Here is a 23,912-nt window from a genome sequence, read left to right on the forward strand (position 1 = left end):
GTTTTTTTGGAGGGCGGGCAGTGCTATGGATTTCAATTAAGAATTTCTGAAAGAAGAGATTCTTAGAGATGACTAAGATGTTGGCATTACTGAGGGAATATTGTAAAGATAGACTATTGATGGGATTGTGAACAGTTCCATAAAAGGACCAAGATAAATTAAGGCTAAGCTTTAGGGAACTGGGATTTAAAGAAAGTAGCTTTATGGAGTGAATGTGTTTTCTTCATAACACATGGTTTGGTTGCACAAACCACATGTTATTAGAGAGAGCCTAGGTAGTGAATTTAAGGATTCACTTTAAGTCTGATGGGTCAGTAAGATCCAAAAGATGAAAAAGGTAGAACTTGATTTACCCTACCTTCTCCATGCTCTCTCCAAATTAAAGTTGAAGACCTTGGTGGGTGGGGATGAGGTTTGCAGTGCCAATTAGTGCCTTTCCTGGAGGTACTTTCCAGAAAATCCTAGGCACTCACCCAATGAGAGCTACAAAGCAAATCTCATAATTGGTGATTTTTTGTTTGTTTTTTAAGTAAGTCATTAAGGTTTTGGCCGGACACCAAAGGTAAAGATCTGTAACCTAGCAGTTGCCCTTGAATCAGGTAGAGGCATCTCAATGATGCGGGTTTTCACAGGCTGGCCTTTCAGGTGGGACTCAGTGGTTGACCTCCTCTCTGCTTTCCAGAGGTGGCATAGAGATGTTCAAAGCATACCTTCTGCTAATGAGGCTTAGAACTCCAGATAAAACCTGAAAAGCGTCTTTCATGCTTAATGGTCAGAAACTGGACCAGATTTTAAAACTGAAATAATTCCCAAAGGAATTTAAAAGTATGTCAGTAGCTCCAGAGGGAGTCTGACTAGTGAATTTGGCAAAGGAATTAATTCCCTTACTGTATTAGTTCAGCCTTTGCCTTTCATCGGGTATTTTTCACATCCCAGGTATTGTGAATAATACCTTAATTGGTTTATTCCTTTTGGTAAAGACGGAGCAAAATAGCATCAACACTTGCTAAACTTTATGGAAAAAGAAGTGGGGGTGGGAAGGAAGAAACACCTCATTGAAAACGTAGAAGAAACTGAGACTGAGGACTGGTGATTGCTGGGTGACTCATGGAGGTTTTGTACAGAACCGGTCTCCTGATTCAGATTCAGGGAGGCCTATCCTCAGGAGCCCTCATTTCATAAGGCACTACCACATAGGTGCTGTGGAATCTTGCTACAACTTCTGTAAGACAAAACAGAGGAAAAATAAATTGAAGTAGAACTTATAAACAAAGTGAACACATTGTAAGTGTACAGTTTTTTGGATTTTACGTAAGTGAAACCTTTACCGAGATCCACACAGAACTATGCTTTCCAGTAGAATAGCTGCTGCCCACAGAGAACTATTTAAATTAAGAAAGATTTAAAATGCAGTTTCTTAGTCTCACAACATTTCAAGTGCTCTGGCATCATTAGCTAGTGGCTACCATATTGGACAGTGTAGTTATTGAGTATTTTTTATTTCACAAAGTTCTGTTGGACAGGGCTAATAAAGAATGTTATAATTACCCCAAAAGATTCCCCTGTGGCCCTTCAACATTGTCGTCATCCCCCCACCCAACAAAGATTAAATTTTCACCTCTTCCACCACAGCTACTTTTGCTTGCTTTTGACCTTCATATAAAAAGCATCATACACTGTATATTCTTGTTCTGGTGAATGTTGACCCTGGGGATGATTCTCTTTTTTTAATGTGTCCCTGTCATGTAAAGAGGTGCCTTTTATGATCATATGGCTGCTCTAGTCCAGTGGTTTATAGCCAGGTCAGCTTTGTCCTCCAGGAGACATTTGGCAGTGACTGGAACCATTTCTGGTTGTCACAGTTGCTACTGGCATCTTGGTGGGTAGATGCCAGGAGTTCTGCTAACCAAAGAATTATCTGATCCAAAATGTCAATGATGGTGAGGTTGAGAAATCCTAATCTCTCTCAGAAAACCAATATTTGAATCAACATTTGTGCAAAGAAGATAAAGGATGGCCATAAGCACACAAAAAGATGGTCAGCTTGATCACTCTTTAGGGAAATACAACTCAAAACCATAAGATAGTATTTCAGATCCTCTAGAATGGCCATAGTGAAAAATCGATGGTGAGAGGTTGGCAAGTATATAGAGAAAAGAGTCCTCATACATCACTAGGAATGTAAAAAGGCATAGTCATTTTGGAAATAGGCATAACTTTAAAAGTTTAATGTGAAATAAATGTGAACTTAAATACAAGCCAGCACTGTATCCTCAGGAATCTACCCAAGAGAAATGAAAATACATGCGCTCTCAAAGACTTGTATATAAATGTTCATTGCAGCATTATTCATAGTAGCCAAAAAGTAGAAACAACCCAAATGTTCGTCTATAATGGAATACTACTCAGCAAGAAAAAAGCAACATGGATGAATCTCAGAAAGAAGCTGAGTGCAAGAAGTTATATTACATTCAGTACATTTTGTGTCTTATTGTCTATGAATGTCCAAAAAAAAGGCCAATCTGTAGCAACAGACAGCAGATTAGTGCTGAGGAGGAGAGAAGGTGGTAGGGTGGAGGTGACAGTGGTAATTAACTGCAGGCAAGTTTAAGAGACATTCTTAAGGTAATGGAAACTTTCTAAAACTAAATTTTGGTCATAGTTGCACAGGTCTAGAAATTAACTAAAAGGTTTTTGTATACTTAAAAAAATCTTACCTGCTTATCAGTTATCTTAAATAAGGAGTTTCCTCTCTTTGGGTAATAAAACAGTTAAAATGCTTAAAGGTTAACTGGCCCAAGGATGGTTCTTAAAGAAAATACTAATATTCAGAATGCTTGTTAATCTAGAGAACCCACAGGGCGCATTTACTTAAGAAGAGCCACGTTAAAAGATACATCGGATATCATTCTTCGTGTCTTTGTGGGACTCTTGCCTGTCATTTGAACCACTCTGAGAGGACTCTGGTGATGTTCCCAGATGTGTTTTTTTTTCCTTTTAAGATTTTTTTTATACATACAAGAACTGGGGTACAGGCCAGAGTTTTGGGGGATGAGAGGATTCACCAGAGACAGAGTGGGGGAACAGAACAGGCAGATCGACTGAAATACACTGCTGAGGGGAGCACCAGGCGAGTCAGGAGAAGTCCTGCGCCATGTGGGTCACCTCCCTGGCCGGGCATCAAACTTGTGCTATAGTGGCTGCAGTGAGCTTCATAGGTTGCATCTTAACCCCTTGCACCACCAGGGAGGCCCCCCAGATGTGGTTTTAAGCACATCAAATTAGACTAACAAATGGATGAAAGCAGGTGGCTAATAAATTGGTGTCTACTACATGTCGGAGAGGAGTGTCTAAAGTGTGTCAGCTCCTCCTTTTAAGGTTCCTTCATTATAGCTCTTTATTCCCTCCATAGCTCCTTGTCTACCAGCTACCAGCCCTACTAGACACAGAAAACAAGGGGTGCCTTGTTTTTTCTTTTTTTACTGAGAGTAAGCCACCCCTTCGGGAGACCATATTCGAGTCAGGCTGTCACAAACATAGAATATGCTTGCATTGGGGGGTGGTAAAGGGTTTGTTTACTTTTCTCTATGCTTTCTTATCTAATAGGCTCTGGATTACTGCCACAGCAAAGGAATCATGCACAGGGATGTGAAACCTCACAATGTCATGATAGATCACCAACAGAAAAAGGTACCATTACAGCCAGGTAGCAGCAAGCCTTTCATTGGAAGGCTTAAGGTAGATCATAGTGCTGGCCTGTACTGTAGTTTCTGGAGACCCGTGCTGCCTGTTTTCTTTGGCGGACTTGTGTTACTGTTACTTCCCCGTCTCCAGAGTTGGTTTCTACTTTACATAAGCACAGTACACAAGGAAAGTAGGTAGCTGAGCCCTAGTAACTTGTTTAATTTGGTCATGGTTTCTGGAGAACCTCAAGATAGAAACTTCAGCTGAGTTTCTACTTCTTAATGACCCTCAGACCAGTCTGCCTGGTCTTAATAGTACACTGGGGTCCCTCCTATTTTTGAAATCCAATTCTGTTTGTCTCTAATTGGTGAGAAAATGAGTGAAATAGTAGTAAGTTAACAAAGAGTTAGAGTGCTTCATTCCTGGAGTGGGGTATATGTCCCCAGCCCTCCTTACACTGAAAACTGTTGCTGATGGGGTAGTGTATTACACATGTAAGTGGCATAAAGCTTAAGCTCTGCTGATCTAGAGAGCATGATAAACCAGGATAACTTAAATTGGGAAAAAAGAAAAGATTCTAAGTGCTCCCTTTAGAACTCATATGTAGTTGCTGAAAGTGTAGTTTTTTAGCACTTGCTCACATGTTTTATGTGATCAAATAGTTCTCTAATGTGTGTTATCTAAGGCACCAGCATCTGTGAACACTCCTTTCACGTGTCTTATTCTGTTGTGTTTGTAGCTGCGACTGATAGACTGGGGTCTGGCCGAGTTCTATCACCCTGCTCAGGAGTACAATGTACGTGTAGCCTCGAGATACTTCAAGGGACCGGAGCTTCTTGTGGACTACCAGGTAAAGTGCCTCTGGATTCTTCATGTATTTCCTTAGAGCTTTTCTTAGGATTTGCCCTTTAGTTAATTGGGGTACATTTAAAACCTAGTCTTTATTTCACCCTAAGACGACAATAACTCAGTTTTTCCTCAGCTTTTTTTTTTTTTTTTTCTTCCCCACTTTGAGTTCTAAAATACCTGCAGGGAACAACTGAAGGCTAGAAATTTGGCTCAGAGAAATGCATTTGTTATACCTTTAACTGACACTCTGTATTTCCTCAGATGTATGATTATAGCTTGGACATGTGGAGTTTGGGCTGTATGTTAGCGAGCATGATCTTTCGAAAGGAACCCTTCTTCCACGGACAGGACAACTATGACCAGGTGAGCAAACACCATGTGACTCTTACATGTGGGGACAGATGCCAAAGGATAGCATCCTTTGATAGGGATGCTGTCCTTGAGCCGAAAAGCATCACTTAGTCTCTACATAGAAACTTCTTTTGGGATAAAGAATTTCACAAATTTTCTTGATATTGCTAGCTAGGTTCCCCAAAGACAGACAGATTATACTGTGTATACCCACTTTCAACCTGAGTCTGTGAAGAAGTCAGGCATTCCCATGTCTAATAAAACTAGTTTCTAATCATTAGATTGTGGATGTCAGATTTTAGATTATTGCCATAAATTGTGTTACCATCTTAAAGGCAGTTTGGAAATTTGCATTCCTGTGAACTTCATGTCTGTAGGTGTACAGTCTGTCTGGCCCAGATCTGTATCTGGTTCCTGGAGTTTAGTGATTTGGAAGTCAGGTGGCTTGGTGCATCATCCTCACCACGTGCTGTGAGTTCTGTGCTCAGTGATTTGGTCAGTTTGTTTTGTGTTTCAGCTTGTTCGCATTGCCAAGGTTCTGGGTACAGATGAGCTGTATGGGTATCTGAAGAAATATCACATAGACCTAGATCCACACTTCAACGATATCCTGGGACAGTAAGTAAGAGAGAAAGAAAAAGAAGTGGAAAGGTTAGCTGAAGTCACTTTCTAAAGGCCTTGCCACCTTTCTGATGACACCAAAATTGAAATATCCTTTCTCATTCTGTGTGTATTTTGTTAACTAATTTTGAGTTCTTTGGACATTGTTACTTGTATATTTCCTTATCAGTTACTTATCCAAGAGAATAACTTATCTATCAATAGGAAATAGAAAACAAAATCATAATGTTAAAGAAAAATGCTTTCTGCTACAACATATGCTTATTTTAACAGGAAATAATCTTAGGAAGTTGTGATTCTTCTTCGAGTAAGAGATTTTATAATTCTTATTCTGTATAGTGGGTTTTCTGTAAAGAAGCAAATTTTAAGGCACATTTTCAGAGATAGTTTGATAATACTGAAAAGTAAATGTGTTGATGATTTTCAAAAAGTATTTTCTGGAACCTCCATTTTTCTGAAGCTAGCACTAATTATATCTGCTGGCCAGTAAAAAGTCACCTCATGCCACACCCAGAACTGACTAAAATTGATGCCTGAGACATGAAAAGTAATCTAAGGTGATTCCACCAATTCTAAGTCAGATGTGGAAGTTTTACCTAATTTTATATGTCAATTTCATGTCATTATGATCATAATCATGAGAAGTTGGGGCAGCTACCAATAAGAATGAGTCTTCTTGACTTTAGTCTTCATAAGTAGGAATTGTTGTGGAACTTAGTATCCAAATACTAACGCTTCCCTTTTCTTCTCAGACATTCACGAAAACGCTGGGAAAACTTTATCCATAGTGAGAACAGACACCTTGTCAGTCCTGAGGCCCTAGATCTTTTGGACAAACTTCTGCGATATGACCATCAACAGAGACTGACTGCCAAAGAGGCCATGGAGCACCCCTACTTCTGTGAGTCTCCAGGGACTGTTTCTAGGACTGATTATTAAAGGGAAAAACTTACTGCCTTTTATCTTTGAGGCCAGACTAGAGAATTCTAGGTATTTGGACTGAATTGTCCTTGGAATTTGGCCTCATTGGTTCTAGAAGATCGAGACAGCTTTGCTGATCTGTTTTTGATCCCCAGCAGTTTTGTTTGTTCACCACATGGCTGGCTTGAGTCTGGTCTGTTTCCCCTTCCCCATGGCCCTCAGTTGATTGATCACAGGTATCTAAAATTAGTTTTCAAATCTGTACATTTGTGTGGAAACATAATCAAAGAGGATTCCTCCCACCAAAAAAAAAAAAAAAAAGTAGTTAAAAGTAATACGGTCAACACAGTATATTTTAAAAGATAGAAATAAAAGAAGTTTGAGGAAAGGTAAGTAGGGAAGACTTCATTAAAATCCTATCTGAATTGATGACTTCTTAAGTTTCACTTAGAACTGAATATGTACCATATATTTGCAGGCATACACTTCTCTCTACTGATAAAGTTTGTCTCAAATAAATTTCCTCCTATTAACAATTTGAGATGATTTAGAGAAGTCACAGAGGAGACTGAAAATATGCAGATCCTATCTCCAGTGTTGTGACCTGTCTTAGTCCATTATGAATTGAGGTGACAATTTTCAGCCTAGCTGAATCTTGAACAGTGTGCGCTCTATTCCTTCTCCCTTTCCCCTCTCTGGAGATGAATTAAATTTTACCAGAATACATTATTATGTGGTCTTGACTGTTCCAGCCCATTAGCATTAGTAGACAGCAGACTTAAAAGGGCCTACCTTCCAGATCTCAGATCAGTGCAACTCAGATGTCCTCTTCCCAGTTTCCGGCATAGAAAACTGAAAACTGTTTTCACCCTTTGGGTTAGATTAAGAATATTGCCTTATTTATTTTTTCCTGGCCATAAGATATGCATTAGTTAGGGTTTTCCAAAGAAAAAGAACCAACAGACCGTCCATCTGCATCTATTTCTGTATCTCTGTATTTTTTTTCCCATCCTACCACCCATCCCTTTGATCCTTTCTACCTCCTTACTTCCCCTTCTAGCCTCAGAAACCACATTTTGGTTATCAATATCTGCTAGTTTATGATTCTTTTGCATACTCAGTTGATCTACTTTGATTTCTTATTTTATATAGGTGATATCATTCAATATTTGTCTGTATCTTCCTGTCTTACTTTGTTAGTTTGTCCCTTAAACTCCTTCAACTTTTGCTGTAAATCTGTCCTTGTAGCTGAATAGTATTCCATAGTGGATGTACCACTGATCCTTCTACCATTGGGCACTTAGGTTGTTATCAAATCCTAACTATTGTAAATAATGCTGCAGTGAACGTTATGGCATGTACAGTTTTTTGAGTTGATGGCTTCATATTCTTCAGATAGATACCAAAAGTGGGATCTCTGGATCACGTGGTATTTCCTTTTTTTTTTTGTTTTTTAAGGTAGGTCCAGGCTGCTTTTCCGAGAGTGTACATTCCCACCAGCTAGTGTTTATATATGGTGTTTATGATGTGTCATTCATGATCTGTCTATATTTCTGAATACACATCATACTTCTATTAAAACATTTTTTAACTGCTGTTGCTTAAACTTGATAGGTCTTCTAGTAGCCCTATTTATTCACACTCTCCTCCAAAGCACTTATTATTGCGCTTACAATGCCTTGAAAAATCGGAGGTTGGATATGTTCGTATTCAAGGAAAATGACACATGTAAAAAGCTAGTAGAAATTCTGAGTGATGGGAAATTAGTGTTTCTGTACCTCTCTTTCCACGAGTCTCAGTAGTTGAGCTTGTACTCTGAGGAAGTTACCGTGTTTAGTTTCTCTACAACTGTAATTCTATATTTTCTGTTGTCCTCCTGACCCTTGCTTTCCAGTCAGTCTCTTTGTGTCCCTGTGGCAGGGTTGGACTTATCATGATTCTCTTCCCCACACTGGCCAGCCCTGAGTTCTCTGACTTTCATCCTGTTTTGTTGCAGACCCTGTGGTGAAGGAGCAGTCCCAGCCTTGTGCAGATAACACTGTGCTTCCCAGTGGTCTCACGGCAGCCCGATGAAGACTGGAAAGCGACGGGTAATGCGGCATTGATGCTTGCCAATAAAACCAACCAACCAAACACAAATCTTGAAGGAAAACTACAGTGTGATAAAAAGAAATTCTAGTCATTCCTTCTCAATGCAACGAAGAGTAAAGACCTAAAAGTCTGTCAAAAAGAAAGAAACTCCCCAGTACTAGTCTACAGGGAGCTGCCGTCTGGCAGCCTGATGATGCACATAGTTCAGGATCTGAGGGAACTCTCCCTTTGGAATGCATGGGAGATGAGAGACTCGGAGTTGTTGTACATTCACCTTTATTTAACAGGAGAGAACACTGTTGAATTGACCCGTTAAGTCAACAAGCTCTGAATATCTGACTTCCTATCTATTCCACTGTGGTCTGGGTTTCCTTTGGTGAGATTCAGGCTCAAGTTTTAGCAAAACGTCAGCAGAATATACTGACACACCAGCCTCATTTATGAAAAGGAGATATTAAAACAGTGACAGTATTTTTTTTTTTTTAAGCTCTTTTACAAATTCATGTTTTATGTATTTTTTTATGACATGAGCTCTAGGAAATGTACCTCATCCCTGCAGTTTTCTTCTAAGTGTTTTCATTTGGGAGCAACCGCAGTCACTCTCACAGGAGTCCCCTTTGCTATCAGGAGGCATCCCCTGAAACCTTGTGATGCCATGAACAGGTCCATCGGTCTCATCGAAAGCGTGACGTTAAGTGCTTGACTGCTAAGAGCTCACTGTAGCCTTTGTTGATTTGCCTAATCATAAAATCTTGTTACTATTTTTTGTGTGTGTAGCTTTGCCTTTTTTTTTTTTTTTTTTTGACAGCCTTGTTAGGAAAACCTCACCATTTCCCAGCACATCCCTGTGTGTGCACCTGTTTTATTAACGCACCTCTCAGAAACTTTCTTTTTCTTCACGGCCATAATTAAAGCTGGAAAGTCAGTGTTCAGGCAGGTCAGGGAGGGAGAAAATGGTCCTCTTACAATCTGTTAGTAAAGACTTGCTGGGTGAAAAAAATGTACTCCCCTCCCCCTTTTTGCCTCTTTTTTAATCCCCATTTATTTCCCACTGTAATCAGGGTAATCTGCACTTTTAAGCTCTGATAGGTAATACATGAATGTGACGGCCAAGGTATGTCTTTCTCACTTGCAGGGACTGGCGTTGTCTGGGCGGCGCTGCCCGACAACCCACGTGACTGCAGACATCAGCATACTTGGCTTGGGAAAGGAAGTGGAGCTCCTGGAACTAGTGTCAAAGCTTAGGACCCATTGTGCTATCCACACTAGCAAAGGAAGCTAGATTTTGGGTTTTTGTTTTTTTGTTTTTTTTTTTTTAAATAGGGCTGATTTCATTTTGGGGATTTGTCACCAATGCAGTTTGCAAGCAGTCCCCCCACCCTCCCCCCAGCTGCAGAGCCGTGTCACAGCTGTGGGGACTTCACACACCTAGGCTAGAGCTAGAGGTGTCCACGTCACATGTAGGATTTCTTTATTAATTATTTAATAATGCCATACATTTTTATAAGGTTAGATTGTTTGTTTGAAAACATCTGTTTACATTCCATATTCCAATAAAAGCATACTGGTATTGGTAATAGGTCCTATCTCTAAATGTAGATTCTATTTTTGTCGTTTGGTCTCTGGGAACTTATAATGCAAATAAAACTCTATGCTAAGAATTCAGCATACAGATTGAAAATAGATCCCAAAGCCAGGAAATGCATTCAGTTAAGGTTCTCATACCAATACTATCTGCCTGTGTTGCACATTCTGTATATTAACATATACATTTGTTCTACCTGAAAATCAAAGACAAGATGTGAACTCTCAGCTGAACCTATGTGGCTGTGTCAGGCAGCAAAACCCAGTGTTTGGGATTATCAAAAAAGCCTTTTAACGTGCCCTTCTAGGCAACACTGAACTGTTGGTTATTATCAGGGAGATGTGCCACTATGTGTCTTTCCTGCTCCCCTACCTCTGCCTCCTCATCTGTTGCCTAATCCTCTTCCTGCCCCACCTATTTTTTTTTTTAAGTGGCCTGTCTTTACTAGGCAGGGGGAGTCTACTGGAAGTTCTGAATGAAATAGTAGCCCCATTACTTTCCCTTGGGTCCCCCAGAGGCGATGAAAGCATCTGGAGGAGAAAATCAGGTGATTTACTTCTGCCTCTCCTTTGATCATCAATCAGTAGGTGCAAACACAGCTAATCTGCCTGTCCTTGGGTTCTGTAACTGCAGCTTTGACATAGGAGTAATTTTTTTTTTTCATTCATACAGTTTACTTTCCACCAACTCTATTTTTTACCTCTCTTCATGCCTTAGACATACAGTATAACTCAGTTTAAAGTGCTCGCTCCTTTCTAAGTAGTAGTTCTTTCCCAGACTGAAGTGCGTCCAGTTGAGACCTTTTCTCTTCAAAACTATTTTGTGTCCAGATAATACCTGACTTCCCCAAGATTTTACAGTAGTTACCTGGGTAAGGAGATGGTCTTAGTTCCAAAAGAAAGGGGTGAGAGAATGTGTGTGTAGGAGTGGGAGTCAGACTTAAACTAAACTGGTAGATACACCCACCCAGTATCCTTTTCTGTTAGCATATTTTTAAATTCATCTCAGTGATTTTCATTAGACATTGTGTTTGCTTCATTACCTTATAACAGGTTAAAAGTGCCTATGATAAGGACTCAACTATTTCCTAAAGAAAAGCAAAAAAGTGTGGGGAACAGGGTAGTGTTACACTATCATCTCAGGTACTGCCTATGTTCAAAAACATAGACCTGGTATGGTGAGAATAAAAGGTTCCTATGCCAAATGCTGATCATCATTTATTGGCCACCAGTGAGCATATAACTACAGGGTTTTGCTTCAGCCAATAAATCCCATGCTGAGAGCAGAACTGATGAAGCACTAAGTAATATTTTCTCTGTGGTTTGCTTGCGATTCACTCTCCCCTGGGTCATGTCAGCTGGCATGCTCCCCTTGGTAGGTGCTGGGTGGGAGAAGCCATCAAGTGTATGATGCCAACCAGCATTATTGTCTTCTCATCAACTAGAGGAGTGCCAGTGTTGGCTCAGTGAGGCACTAAAGTACCACTCACCTGGGTCTCCTAACAGGTAGTCTGTAGCGCATCAGAAACTCACAAAGCCCAAAGCAAATTCCCTTGCAGAGAAGGAAGGGGTATACTCAGACTGATTAGAGAAGACAGAAGAGCTTGTAAACTTTGGGGACTGGGAGAGAAGCTGGGAGAGAGGGAGCTGTTAAAAGGAGCCAATAAAAAAGAAATGTCTAAAGGTAGTACTTGGAGGAATGTTGCTGCTTGAGGGGCACCGAGTAAATATTTTGGAGTGGGCACTGCTCCCTGCATTGGTCCAGCAGGACTGAAAGGTGGTGCTCTCAAGGCAGATGCTGAGTCCCAGGGAGCTGGCGGTCTCAGTCTGCGCCTACTCAGGGAAATGACTTAGGTTCTCCCAGGTGCTGCATTGATGAGGATGGAATCCAAACTATTTGGGGACACAAGCAACAGTGGGAAGAATTTTTATAAATGCATTGCAATGGATCTAAGAAAGCCCAATAAACAGTATCCTTTAATGCCAGTTCAGATTAAATGATTCATTTAGAAACCCGCGTTACTGCATGAGCACCCACAGGAAAAAAGCAAACTTTTCTCCTACAAATAAAAAAGGAGTGGATAATAACTAATCAGAGTCGAGGTCATTGAAAGATAAAACCTGAAAACAAGCAGGGTCCACACAAGCACACAAGTTTGTCAGTGAGCTTAATAAATTAAGACTGAATAATGTCCTGCCTTTAAAAATTATCCCCAGGGTGGAAGGGTGGGGGGGGGAGAAGGTGAAACATCTGGCTAAGAAAATCAGTGATAAATAACATGCTTTTGAGCTTTCTGGATATAATGAACACGGCCCCAACCAGGTATCATGGAGGCTGGAGAAAGTGACACAGTGGGGTGACACAGGTGGTACATTTGTGTAGAGACTCAACGATGTGCTGCAAATGTGATACTTAATCCTGAACTGCATGTATTGGGGATTGTTTTAAAAAAACAAAACTTTCATTGAATCAATAAATTAACCGTTTTTCACTTGCTGGCTTTTCTTGCTGTAAATGGTGACTGAGAGGTTGGGACAAATCTGACACCCACTGGGAAGCTTGGATAAGTCATCAAGAACCATGGAGCCGACCGTTTCCTTCTGTTGTCAGAAAAGTAACACTGCCTGGGTTGTGATCTTTTACAAATGACTACTTACTTCTGACACAGTTGGCCACCTCTGTGTATCTCTGGATAACTGATGTATGACTTACGTGCTGCTGCCCTTAGACAAAAAGAAAAATGCCATGTTAAATCCTGTTTTCATAAATAAAAATGTCGATAATCACCAGCCTTCCCAAACGGGAGACAAGCCACTGCTATGAGGACCTTAAACTTGTATTTTCCTGTCTTGGGGGAGAGGAGGGGTAGACCTTGACCTTCAAAGGTGTGGCGGTTGCAACTAATCACCTCGATATGAAGACTGCTTTGACAGAAGAGTGGGACTAACGTGATGGGGGGTGATTCTTGTGCTTCTGGATTACACCACTCCTGCCTCTTGGGTTTGACCCACTTGATTGCACGACCTTAACTATCATGCAATGCTTGGTGGCAGAGCATCCTGCCTTTGTGAAGATACCACTCCCCACCCCTGCCCCAGTTGCAATACCCAGCGGGCTTAGACCTCTTTGGCAGACAGTGGTGTCTTAATGATTAGCATGATTTCTTTTGACCCCTCTGTGGAGTTGGGTCCTGGAAAGGAGTTGCTGATGTGTTTAAATTTCTCATGGCCCGTGCAGCCTTTCTCAAACGCTAAGGAGTAGCATCTTCCCCAAAATGTTCTGTGGGACAGCTTCCCAGGTGTGTGGTCCTCTCGGTGGTATAGTACTCTTCTACAAGAACCTGCTTCTAGGATTCTGTTGCATCTAACCACCCATTTCACCCTACTGGACATGGAGGGAGAAACATTCTCGGGCCACGCTAGACAACAGCTTCCCAGGAGCTCTTTTTTGCTCTGAGTATTGGTGGGTTTGACCCTTTTCCTGTACAAATACTAAGTCACCTGATTCTTAGCCCCCAAGACACCCTCAGTAAATCAGGTCAGATCTGATGGGGATCTAGAGCCTGCCTGATCAACTTGTAACTTGGCTCGCACTGAACCGTCAAGAACCTTTTGTCCTTCTAAGGCCTCTCAGGGGGAGACCTCTTGGTCAAACACGTCCAGAGTGTTCCCCTTGCTTGCATAGATAGCGGTGCCCAAAACTGCCTCTGTTCAATGGTGATCAGAAGAGGAAGAGAGTCCCATTTGAAACCTGAAACCACCAAGTCAGTCCTTAGTAGGTTTTCCACAAAGTGGCATGGGGAAGGCAAGCTCTTCTCAACACTGCAAGAGAAGGGAGCCACACGGAAGTGGAGGTCTGTCCTCGCTCCCGGTCAGATTGATTAATGCCATCTTTCCCCTCCTCCCATCTCTCCCCAGGTCTGTTGCGGTTCCTCCCACTTTTTCATAAGCAGAACAAGAACCAAATCAAACGTCTTAACGTGTGTAGAGAGATCACGTCCCGTGAGCAGACACAAAACGGTGGCAGGTTTGGCGAACACGAACTAGACCAACTGAAGGGCAACCCACCACCGTATATCAAACCTCGCTTCCGAATGTAAAAGGTTCACACGCCTTTGGCTTCCTGTTGACTTCCTCTTGACCCAGAAAGCATGGGAAATGTGAAGGGTATGCAAAATGGTTGCTGGTTACTATTGCTCCCCCGCGCCCTTGACTTCTCCCGCGGCAGCCTGATTTTGGGCAGACGACACCAACGCCACAGCAGGGGAACGGAGGCAATATATGGCATGACGGGCAGTTACATATTATAATTTTAAAAGTATATATTATTGAATAAAAGGTTTTAAAAGAAGTGTATGGAGAGTTTTCAGTATGGAAGGGGCCATGAACTGAGACCACAGAGGACTAAAACAGGAGTGCATTCCTGGTAGGTTCTAGAAGGAGCAAAGCAGGGAACGTCCCAGAGGTGAGAAGGGCTGATTTTAAGGATCATCTTTACAGAGGTGAGAAGTCGAAGAGGTCTGGAGTGAACTCTTCCTGGGAAGGGGAAAAGAGCAGATGATGCAAGTAGACCTGTGAGCTGGGGGAGCCAGGCTCTGTCCTGATCCCTCCCTCCAAAGCAGGTGAGTGCCCCGATGACTCAGGTGGTAGCTGAATGTCACCTCTAGTGAACTTAGGAAGGTAGATGCCTTAGTTCCGTCTTTGCTTTCCTTACGCTCTTGTCTCCAAATTTCATCCCACCTTCCAATTCAGCCCTCCCCCCCATCCCACATGCTCCCTTCTGGAAAGTGTCTTACCTTAGAGATGCTTGGGTCTGCAGCAGGGAAGGAACTGGGGTCTTGGGAACAGCCCGGAGGGTTGCTTCTGAGTGCATTCTGCAGCTCCCCTGAGCAGGAAGGAAAAGTGGCTCTCTCAGATGTGAAAGAGGTTGGAATTGAAGTGCCAATTGTATTTGTTAAATGAAAAAAAAAAATTATGCACATGCGCCTTTGCTGGCTCCCTCAGCTCTCCCCTCCCAGGGGGAGGTGAAAGCAGCAGCAATCTGATGGCTGCCCAGCCTTGCTGCTGGTGACCTCTCACTGCCTGTAGAGAGCAGAAGTGATGGGCAAATGCCTTTGCTCAGGCAGCTGGATGGGGCGCCTGCCGGTTCTCCACAAAATCCACAGATCTGCACAACTTCCTTCTCTGTTTTCTCTGCTGCTTGTCCTGAACAGGTGACTCTGGGAACCCAGGTGCCGACGTTCAGTTTTTGAAGCAAGTATGGGGGGGAAAGCAGAGAGGTCCTTCAAGGCCACCCTGTCACGGTGTTCCTTCGACCAGCTTCTGTCGAGTCTGAGCAGCTCCTCAGGTGTGGAAACTTGAGACTGCACGCATGTGAGGGCCCACAGAGCCTGCTATCTGTAAGGCCAACGGGACATCAAGTGGATGGACGTGGTGCTTCCCAGCACCCTCAGCAGCCTCGTGTTCTCCAGCGATCTCTCTCGTCAGGCCCTTTTTAACTCAAGGTTCTGCAACTTTTGGTTGCTTCCAGATCTCTGGAGTGATATCTCAGAATGAATATCTGCCCTGGAAGCTCCTTGGATGTGGTTCCTCAAATGTGTGTTGTTTGTCGTCAAGATAGCACATTACCTCTGTGCTGATCTCCTGGCACGAGGGCCCTTCCAGACGGGAAGGGTCTTTTTGGAGCAGAGTCACAGTAATAGGTTTGGGAATTCTTCTGATGCCACAAACACTAACTTTGTCCTTCAGTCTCTCTTCTCAACCAAGTCTCTCTCTAACTTCCCAGTGGGAAGGTCTTGTTTTCCAGAAACCTCTCAGGCATGCCAAATACTCTTGTCTCTTATGGGTGATTGCTGTTGAGTAGGATCGTGTTTGGGTGTAGAATGAAGGAGTTTTTGTTGGTTATTTTGATGTTTAGAGAAGGGGGCAAGGAACCTGCTAACCCAAGAACAGTCTAAAGATTACCTGTGTGTTTGGAAATTCAGAACATCAATCCATATCTTGCAATAGTTCTCTTTGTGTTGGGTTGCTTGAAGTAATATATTTATTGAATTTTCCTGATTACCAAAGTGATGGAGGTGCGTTGTAAAGCAATTCAGATTACATAAAGTAAATAATGACAGCCACCCTCCCACTCCCCCAAAACACACACACACACACACTTTCCTCCTCTGACCTAACCATGGTGAAATTTGGCCTAGATCTTCCCACTCTCCCCTATGCATTTATTTACATTTTAAAACTATAATGACTTTTATTTTTACAGAAATAGAATCAGACTTACATTCTTTTCCTGCAAAAGAAATCTCACTTGTCAAAATCTTACTGTTTCAACATGTATAGATCTACCTCACCTCTTTTTGTGGCTGCATAGTAATGCACTGTGCGATGGACCACATTTTAGGTAATCCTTCATTGATAGATTTAACAGCTATTATAAGTATTGCTGCAAAGTAATCCCTTATTGGTAGCTTTACCAGCCTTTTTAAGTATTGCTGCAATGAACAAAATTGCACGTTTTTATATAGTAGGAATGTTTGTGAGATAGTACCTTAAAGAATTATTGTGCCATGTGATTTTTTTTTTTTTTAACAAAGGGAATGGTTCAGATTCAGAGAAAGCAGTCTTCCACCTCCTTCTCTTGCTGGCACTCGTTACAATTGTGATGCCTTTAATCATGGAATCCTTAGAGGGCTCTGTCAGGTACTTGGAGCAAGGCACCACGGTCTGTGAGTTTTCTAGGAGCCTACTTTTTAAAAAGCCATGGACTCTAACATAAGAAAGCTGCAAAATTAAAATATTTGTAATGAGTGGCAGTTTTTCTCATCCTGTGATCTTAATTATTAAATTCATTTGCTTTAAAAAATATATTAATGAAGAGTCACAATCACAAAATATTTATAATTTCAAAAATATTCTAAAGATCTTTTCCAGAAAGTTACAGGATAAAGCTTATCTTAAATATGAAAAATGACTGCCTTTTAATATGTTTCAGTGCTGGCAGGAAATCTTCAAAAGCAAGTGCGCAGAGGGGCTCCCCACGTTTTAAAGAGAGGCCAGAGTGGGCTGAGTGGCACAATGGATGAGCAGCTGTTTGCAGAATATTCTACAATTAAAATGTGCATCTCAAACTCATTGTGTTAAGAATGTACTAAGAAGCAACCAGACTCGATACATACTGAATGATGTAATTTATGTGACATTCTGGAAAAGACAAAACTGTAGGGATGGAGAACAGTTCCATGTTTTGCCAAGGGTTACAGGCGGGGCAGGAGGAGAGAGTTTGGACTACAGGGGTAGCATGAGGAAATCTGGGAGGTGATTAATCTGTTCTATATCCTACATGGTGATGATTATGTGACTTTGTGCCTTTGTTAAAACTGTACACCAAAAAAAGGACATTTCACTGTATATAAGTTTAAAAATAAATTCTTAAAAATAACAATAATGGACAGAGCCCCAGTAAAGTCCCATTTGGCTCTTTTACTGATGTAATCATGGCTGATGCGCTTTGGATATAACCACTGGAGCTGGGGTTCAAGGGGGCCTCCATCTGCCAGCTGTCATCAGGGCACCCCTCCATCTTTTCTTCCAGCTAAGGGGTGATTCTTGAGGTACAACTCCTCATCTCATTGCTATATCTCACCACCCCCATCAGCAAGGAGAATAAATTGCATTATAGTATACGGCAAGACCCCCGTCCCTCAGAGGCCAGGTGCTCTGAGATTCTGCCCTTGGACGTGAACAGATACAGTCACCGAGGTTTTATCCTCTGAGCAAGGCTTTTGTGCACTGAAAAGATGCTTATAGCTACTGGTGTTTTAAGTAAGATCTTAGTTATTAAACCATCCATTGAAAAATTGAATTCATCTTGTGTCTTTAAGATTAACCTACAGGGCCTCCCTGGTGGTGGCGCAGCAGTTGAGTGCTGGGTTGTGAAACTTCCCACAGCCTCTGCAGGCCAGTTCGATCCCCAGCCACCGGGTGAGGTTCCCACATGGTGCACAGACATCTCCTGCTGCCCGCTGCTCCCCTCAGCAGTGTACTTCATCATTCTGCCTGTTCTGCTCTCCGCTCTGGCTCTGGTGAATTTTCTCACCTTCCTGCGCTTCTGACTGTACCCAGTGCTTGTATAAATAAATAATGAAGTTTTCATATTCTGACATTCATTATCATTTTTAATTATTTTTATATCATTGTTCATTTTTAAACAATAGATGTGAACACTTTTTTTCCTCTTTGATCAGTGCTCAATTCAAAACCTAATGGGTTAAACCAAGTTTCCTTAGACATTTCAGTCAACTACATGTTTCATCTGTTTGATGCACACAGACACTTCCAATAACTAAAAGGAAAGACTTAAAATCTGATAAAAATCTAAGTATTCAAATACTAAGATGTCTAAGTCTAAACTCATAGGTTTAATCAAAAAGTCTTTGAAATAGTCATCATTTACATGTGTATAATTTTCTTAGATATTTTATATTAAAATTACAGATCTAATTGCAAATTCTGTACATCAAATTAAATTCAAAATATCAGATCTAATATGTAAGGCTATCTTAATTTTCGTATCTCTTAAGAAAATATCACGATAATCAGAAACACCTTCCTCAATTTGACACTGTTTACTGATATCAAGGGTTTGGTTTAATTACCTTAATTTGCATACTCTGACACTTACATCACCAAGGTGACTTACTCTGTCTAAATTCAGGACCCTGGGGCCTCCCCGGTGGTGCAGCGGTTGAGTGCTGGGTTGTGAAGCTGACAGTAGCTTCTGCAGTGCTGGTTTGATCCCCGGCTGCTCCCCGGCCACGGGAGGAGGGTTCCACATGGCGCCCAGACCTCTCCTGTTGCCCACTGCTCCCCTCAGCAGTGTACTTCGGTCCTTCTGCCTGTTCTGTCCCCAGCTATGGCTCTGGTGAATTCTCTCACCCTCCCGTGCTTCTGACTGTACCCAGTGCTTGTATAAATAAATAAATAAATCTTAAAAAAAAATAAATAAAGTCAGTTATCGGAAAAAAAAAAAAATTCAGGACCCTGATACATTCATGGCCAGAAATTCTGGGCTGAGTTAACCCCAAACTGCAGGTTGACCAACTAAGCCCCTTTTGTGGTAATGGAGTTCTCAAGACAATCCAATAGTTTGTGCCTCGAGTGATTGCCTCTTGCGCAATCTTTAATGGACTGATTTGCATCCATTGATCATCCTCACTCATTATTCAGATTGTAATCAATTTATTGCCTCATTAGGATATACTCCCTCTTTTTGTTTTATTACTTTTAAAAACAGGTCAAAATATGAGATGATGTGTGCACAGGGCATTTGTTGTAGTAATATTTATAATAGGAAAAGATTAAATATAAGCCGATGTCCATCATTTGGACCAAGTGATAAAATCATAGGGCATTCCTTCAGTGAAGTGCAATGCAACTATGAAAAGAATGACTTAGGTTTTTTAATATACTGATAGTAATCTTCAGGATATACTCTCATATGAAGAAATCAAGTTGCAGAAGGGTGTCTATTATGTAAGCTTTTATTGTACAAGTGTTTTTAATTTTTATATACACGAGGCAAAAATTTACAAAAATGATTAATCACAGAATGAAGGAAGAAAAAAGTACAGAGTTCAGGAAGAAAAGCTAGCTATGTCTGAGTGAAATTGATTTATAGTTCTCACTTTGGAACCATGGGAATCTTTTCAGTAATTAAAAAACAAAAAACTTTTAAAAAAGCAATACCTAAATATGAAAAATAAATAAACCCTGCTGTGTATTGTTAGTGGCACAAGCATGCAAGAACAATTCTTTCAAACTATTTAAGACGTATTACATCTTAGCTGGGGATCTCTTCAGGCACAAAAGAACCTCAAAGAAATATTAACTATTCAGTGGGTTTATTAGTGAAGACATTGCTGTCCTTTTGGGAAATAAAGTGTATATAATAGTTGATATACATATATGCAAGACAAATTTGCTATTTATGTCAAATGAATTTATTATACATATAATTAATATATAATTACTCATTTAACATACATATAGTAAATATGATAGTGGGAAGATGGACAAAATGAATGAAGCCAGAGATATTTGATTATCTGAAAATTTTAAACAAGCAAATGGATATTCTAGAACTGAAAACTAAGATTTCCATGTATAGACTTAAAATGAATTCAGAAGAAGGGATGATCTAAAACCTAAGTCATCAAACTTACTCAAACTGAACACAAAGAAATTTTTTAAAAGAACGGAATGTGAGAGTATGTGGTAAAATTGCTAATATAGCTGAAGTTTGAGTTTCAGGAAGAGTGAAAAATAAAAAGAATGGTGCGGAACAATATTCTGAGATGATCCTTGGGATATTTGAGAAAATATTAACTAAGAATTTTCCCCAAATGATGAAAAATGTTAACCTACATATTCAAGTAGCCTGGTGAATCTCAAGCAGATTTTGAAAAGGAAAAATGGAAAATAAAAGGCAAAACCTAAGCATGTCATTTTCAAGCAGCTTGAAATCAAAGAAAAAGAAAAGCATCTGATAAGCAAGCAAGGAGCGGGAAACACATACGTTCACAGAAACAATAATAGAAATTAGAATGGGGGACCTCCCTGGTGGCGCAAGGGGTTAAGCAAAGCACTGTGAAGCTATCTGTGGCTTCTGCAGCATGAATTTGATCTCTGGCCGGCCAGGGAGCTATCCACATGAAGCAGCAGACCTCTCCTGTCTCTCCCGCTGCTCCCCTCAGCAGTGCATTTTGGTAGATCTGCCTGTTCTGTTCCCCACTCTTTTTCTGGTGAGTCCTCTCACCCCTTGCACCTTTGGCCTGTACCCCAGTTCTTATATACATAAAAAAATAAAAAATCTTAAAAAAAAAGAAATTAAAACAGGCTTCTCAATAACAACAATGGCAATCAAGAGATCATAGGATAGCATCTTTCAAATGCTGAAAAACAAATTTCAACTGAGAGTTCTATCCCCAGATACAATGATCTTCAAAAATGAAGATAAACACCTTTTCATACAAATAAAAGCTGAGCAAATTTATTGCCAGCAGATTCACCCAACAAGAAATGCTAAGGAAGAGCCTCACACAAGAGAAATGATCTTTAAAGGAAGAACAGATACACAGGAAGTAATGAAGAGCTCTGATAAAAATAAATATGTGGGTAGGTAGAAAAATTTTTTAAATTTAAGACTACTGATTGTTTAAAACATCAGTAATAAGTGTATTATGGGGTTTATAACACAATAAAAATAAAATATATGATAACTATAGCACAAAGGATGGGGGTGGTAAATGGAATTACATAGGTTTTTGCCATGAGGTGGTAAAATACTAATTCAGGGTAGATGTTATAAGTTTAATGCACATAGTAATTTCTAGAATAAACTAAGATAAAATACAAAATAGACATAACTAAAAAGTGAAGATAATTACAAAAGAGACTAATGTAAAACCCTAGATTAATCTAAAAGAAGGCTGGAGAAGAGGAACAAAAGAGCAAGAAAAAGACCGAACATATAATGAGGACCTTTAACTCAATTGTACCAGTAGTAACATTAAATGGAAATGAGCTAATATTTATTAGCTATTAGGAATTAAAATGCTGTGAGTGGCAGGCTGGATTAAAATATGTTAAATATATGCGTATGTCATGACCTAGAAATTCTGGCCACTGGATGCAAATGCAAAAGGTCTTTCAGGTGACAGAAAGATGAATGACCATCAGCAGAGGAAGGGACAGAGAAATGGAGGTCTAGTACAGGACAAGAGAGGAGTGAAAAGGTCAGCTTCACCTTTCTGTTTCTTTGCTTCTTTACATGGTCTCTTGCTGCAACAATGACGCACAGCATCTGTAGTTTAAAACACATCAAACAGGGCCTCCCCGTGGCGCAGCGGTTGAGCGCTGGGTTGCGAAGCTGCCCGCGGCCTCTGCAGCGCCGGTTCGATCCCCGGCTGCTCCCCGGCCACCGGAGGAGGGTCCCACATGGCGCACAGACCTCTCCTGCCGCCCGCTGCTCCCCTCAGCAGTGTACTTCGGTCCTTCTGCCTGCTCTGCTCCCCGCTCTGGCTCTGGTGAATTCTCTCACCCTCCCGCGCTTCTGACTGTACCCAGTGCATGTATAAATAAATAAATAAATAAATGCTGAAAAAAAATAAAAAAAATAAACGGGCCTTCTTAAAAAAAAAAAAATCAAACAAAAAAAAAAATAAAAGGAAAAAAGATTTGAAGGGACAATATCCAAAAGCATAATTATTTCTGAATGGTGAGATTATGAGTCATGATGTACTTTTTCAGTTTCCTCAATAAATCTATTATCTTCACCAGAAGAAAAATAAGTTCACAGATCATATGCAGACCTGAAGGAATAAATGACTACCTTATTCTTTTTTCTATGATTATTGGTTATTTGGCTTTCTACTTCTAGTCTCAATGTTGGTAACTTTTTCCCCTAGAGAATAATTTATTTTATATATATTGTCAAATGGGTAAAGTTGTATATAGTATTTAAGGACCTTAAACTCAACAACCTTTCAATTACTAATAGCTAATAAATATTAGCTCATTTCCATTTAATGTTACTACTGACACAATTGAGTTTAAGGTCCTCATCTATAGTTATTTCACTGAATGTTATGTCTTCTCTATCCTTGTTTTTCTCCTAGGAAAAACTTAATAACAAGGCATAAAATGTTCACTAATCTCAGGCATACAGAGTGTCCAGAAATCATCTAAAAATAAGTTTCACATAAAAAAAAGTTTTTAATTTTCTACTCTTAGAAGACTTCCCTGTGTCCGGAAACTGGTTGGACTGTCTCCTCAGTTTTTGTAAGGATTAAATGACTTAATACAGGCTAAGGAAATTAATACAGTGTCTGCCACATCTTAAATGCTCCATTGCCATTAGCTATTACTAATTGCTTTTATGATGAAGTTAGCAGCAAACTCCTTTTCTGTCAGCTACAATACCCAACACAGCCCTGGGCACAAAGTGTAATATTTAGGTCGATAATCAATGTCTGACTGGTCATCACCATTCACATTTCCTTCACACTTGAAATATAATCAAAGTCTTAAAAATTTCTCTAACTATTAGCTCATTAAAAAAAATCAGCTGCTGATTCAACTCAACTCTTTTGTTTGATGTCAGCAATTTCTACTTCTAAATGTTCAACCTTTGTTTTCTAACGATTCATTTAAGGCAACACGTTTTCCTCAGAGTATTTCTTTCCTCTGCATCCCACAAGTTAAGAGAATGAATATGGTGTATTCATGGAGACTAAATAATTAAATCAACGGTGCATATGAAGAAGCACTTAGCACACTTAGTGCCCAACACTGGTGAGCTCACTTTAACTTTGTCCTATCCTTGGCCAACAAGCATCTATTCGGCATTCACAAGACGCCAGGTAAATAAACACCTGTTCAGCAGAGCCACCTCCCGAGTCCGCCTTCCCTTCTGCCCTTGAGACGCCTCCCCCCAGGGGGCGGGGCCTGGTCTCCACGCCCGCTGGCCCCACCCCCGCACGTTCCCATGACACCACGCAGTCTCAATGACGCATTCTCTAACCCGCCGTCTCCTTCCGCTCTCTAAAGGCCGCTCTGGGACGATGGGAAAAATAGTCCCTTGGCAACAGGATTCTTAGCCACGAGGCGACGGGAATAAGGGCGGGGCTCAAGAGCGGGAGGAACAGGAAGTCTCCGAGCCATGGGACTGGATTGGCTGGATTGGGCCCCGCGCTCCCAGGGGGCGGGCTCAAGTGGGCGGAAGGATCCTTCTGAGGGGGCGGGCGGCCCGC

The 23,912-nt window shown here is 40.9% G+C and overlaps 1 protein-coding gene and 1 long non-coding RNA gene across 3 annotated transcripts in view; one reads left to right on the forward strand and one right to left on the reverse strand.

Moving 5' to 3' along the window:
- CSNK2A2 (casein kinase 2 alpha 2) overlaps positions 1-14,452 on the forward strand; it is a 37,086-nt gene extending 22,634 nt beyond the window's left edge. The window contains exons 6-12 of the mRNA XM_037516451.2: positions 3,607-3,690; positions 4,424-4,534; positions 4,795-4,896; positions 5,402-5,502; positions 6,258-6,406; positions 8,423-8,516; positions 14,020-14,452. Coding sequence (XP_037372348.1) covers positions 3,607-3,690; positions 4,424-4,534; positions 4,795-4,896; positions 5,402-5,502; positions 6,258-6,406; positions 8,423-8,499 — 624 coding nt within the window. The 3' untranslated portion in view covers positions 8,500-8,516; positions 14,020-14,452. The remainder of the gene's footprint in view (positions 1-3,606; positions 3,691-4,423; positions 4,535-4,794; positions 4,897-5,401; positions 5,503-6,257; positions 6,407-8,422; positions 8,517-14,019) is intronic.
- On the reverse strand, positions 976-23,604 carry LOC119249252 (uncharacterized). 2 transcript variants are annotated; one of them, XR_005126119.2, is made up of 4 exons: positions 23,535-23,604; positions 14,898-14,986; positions 12,760-12,825; positions 976-1,222 (listed from the first exon to the last, which is right to left on the reverse strand). It is a non-coding gene; the product is annotated as an uncharacterized LOC119249252 (long non-coding RNA). The 2 variants fall into 2 exon arrangements; XR_005126118.2 differs by lacking the exon at positions 976-1,222 and adding an exon at positions 10,889-11,994.
- Positions 23,605-23,912: the final 308 nt, after the last annotated feature.

Source organism: Talpa occidentalis, unplaced genomic scaffold, assembly GCF_014898055.3.
Source record: "Talpa occidentalis isolate TD23 unplaced genomic scaffold, MPIMG_talOcc4v2.1 talOcc4.17, whole genome shotgun sequence".
Lineage (NCBI taxonomy): Eukaryota > Metazoa > Chordata > Mammalia > Eulipotyphla > Talpidae > Talpa > Talpa occidentalis.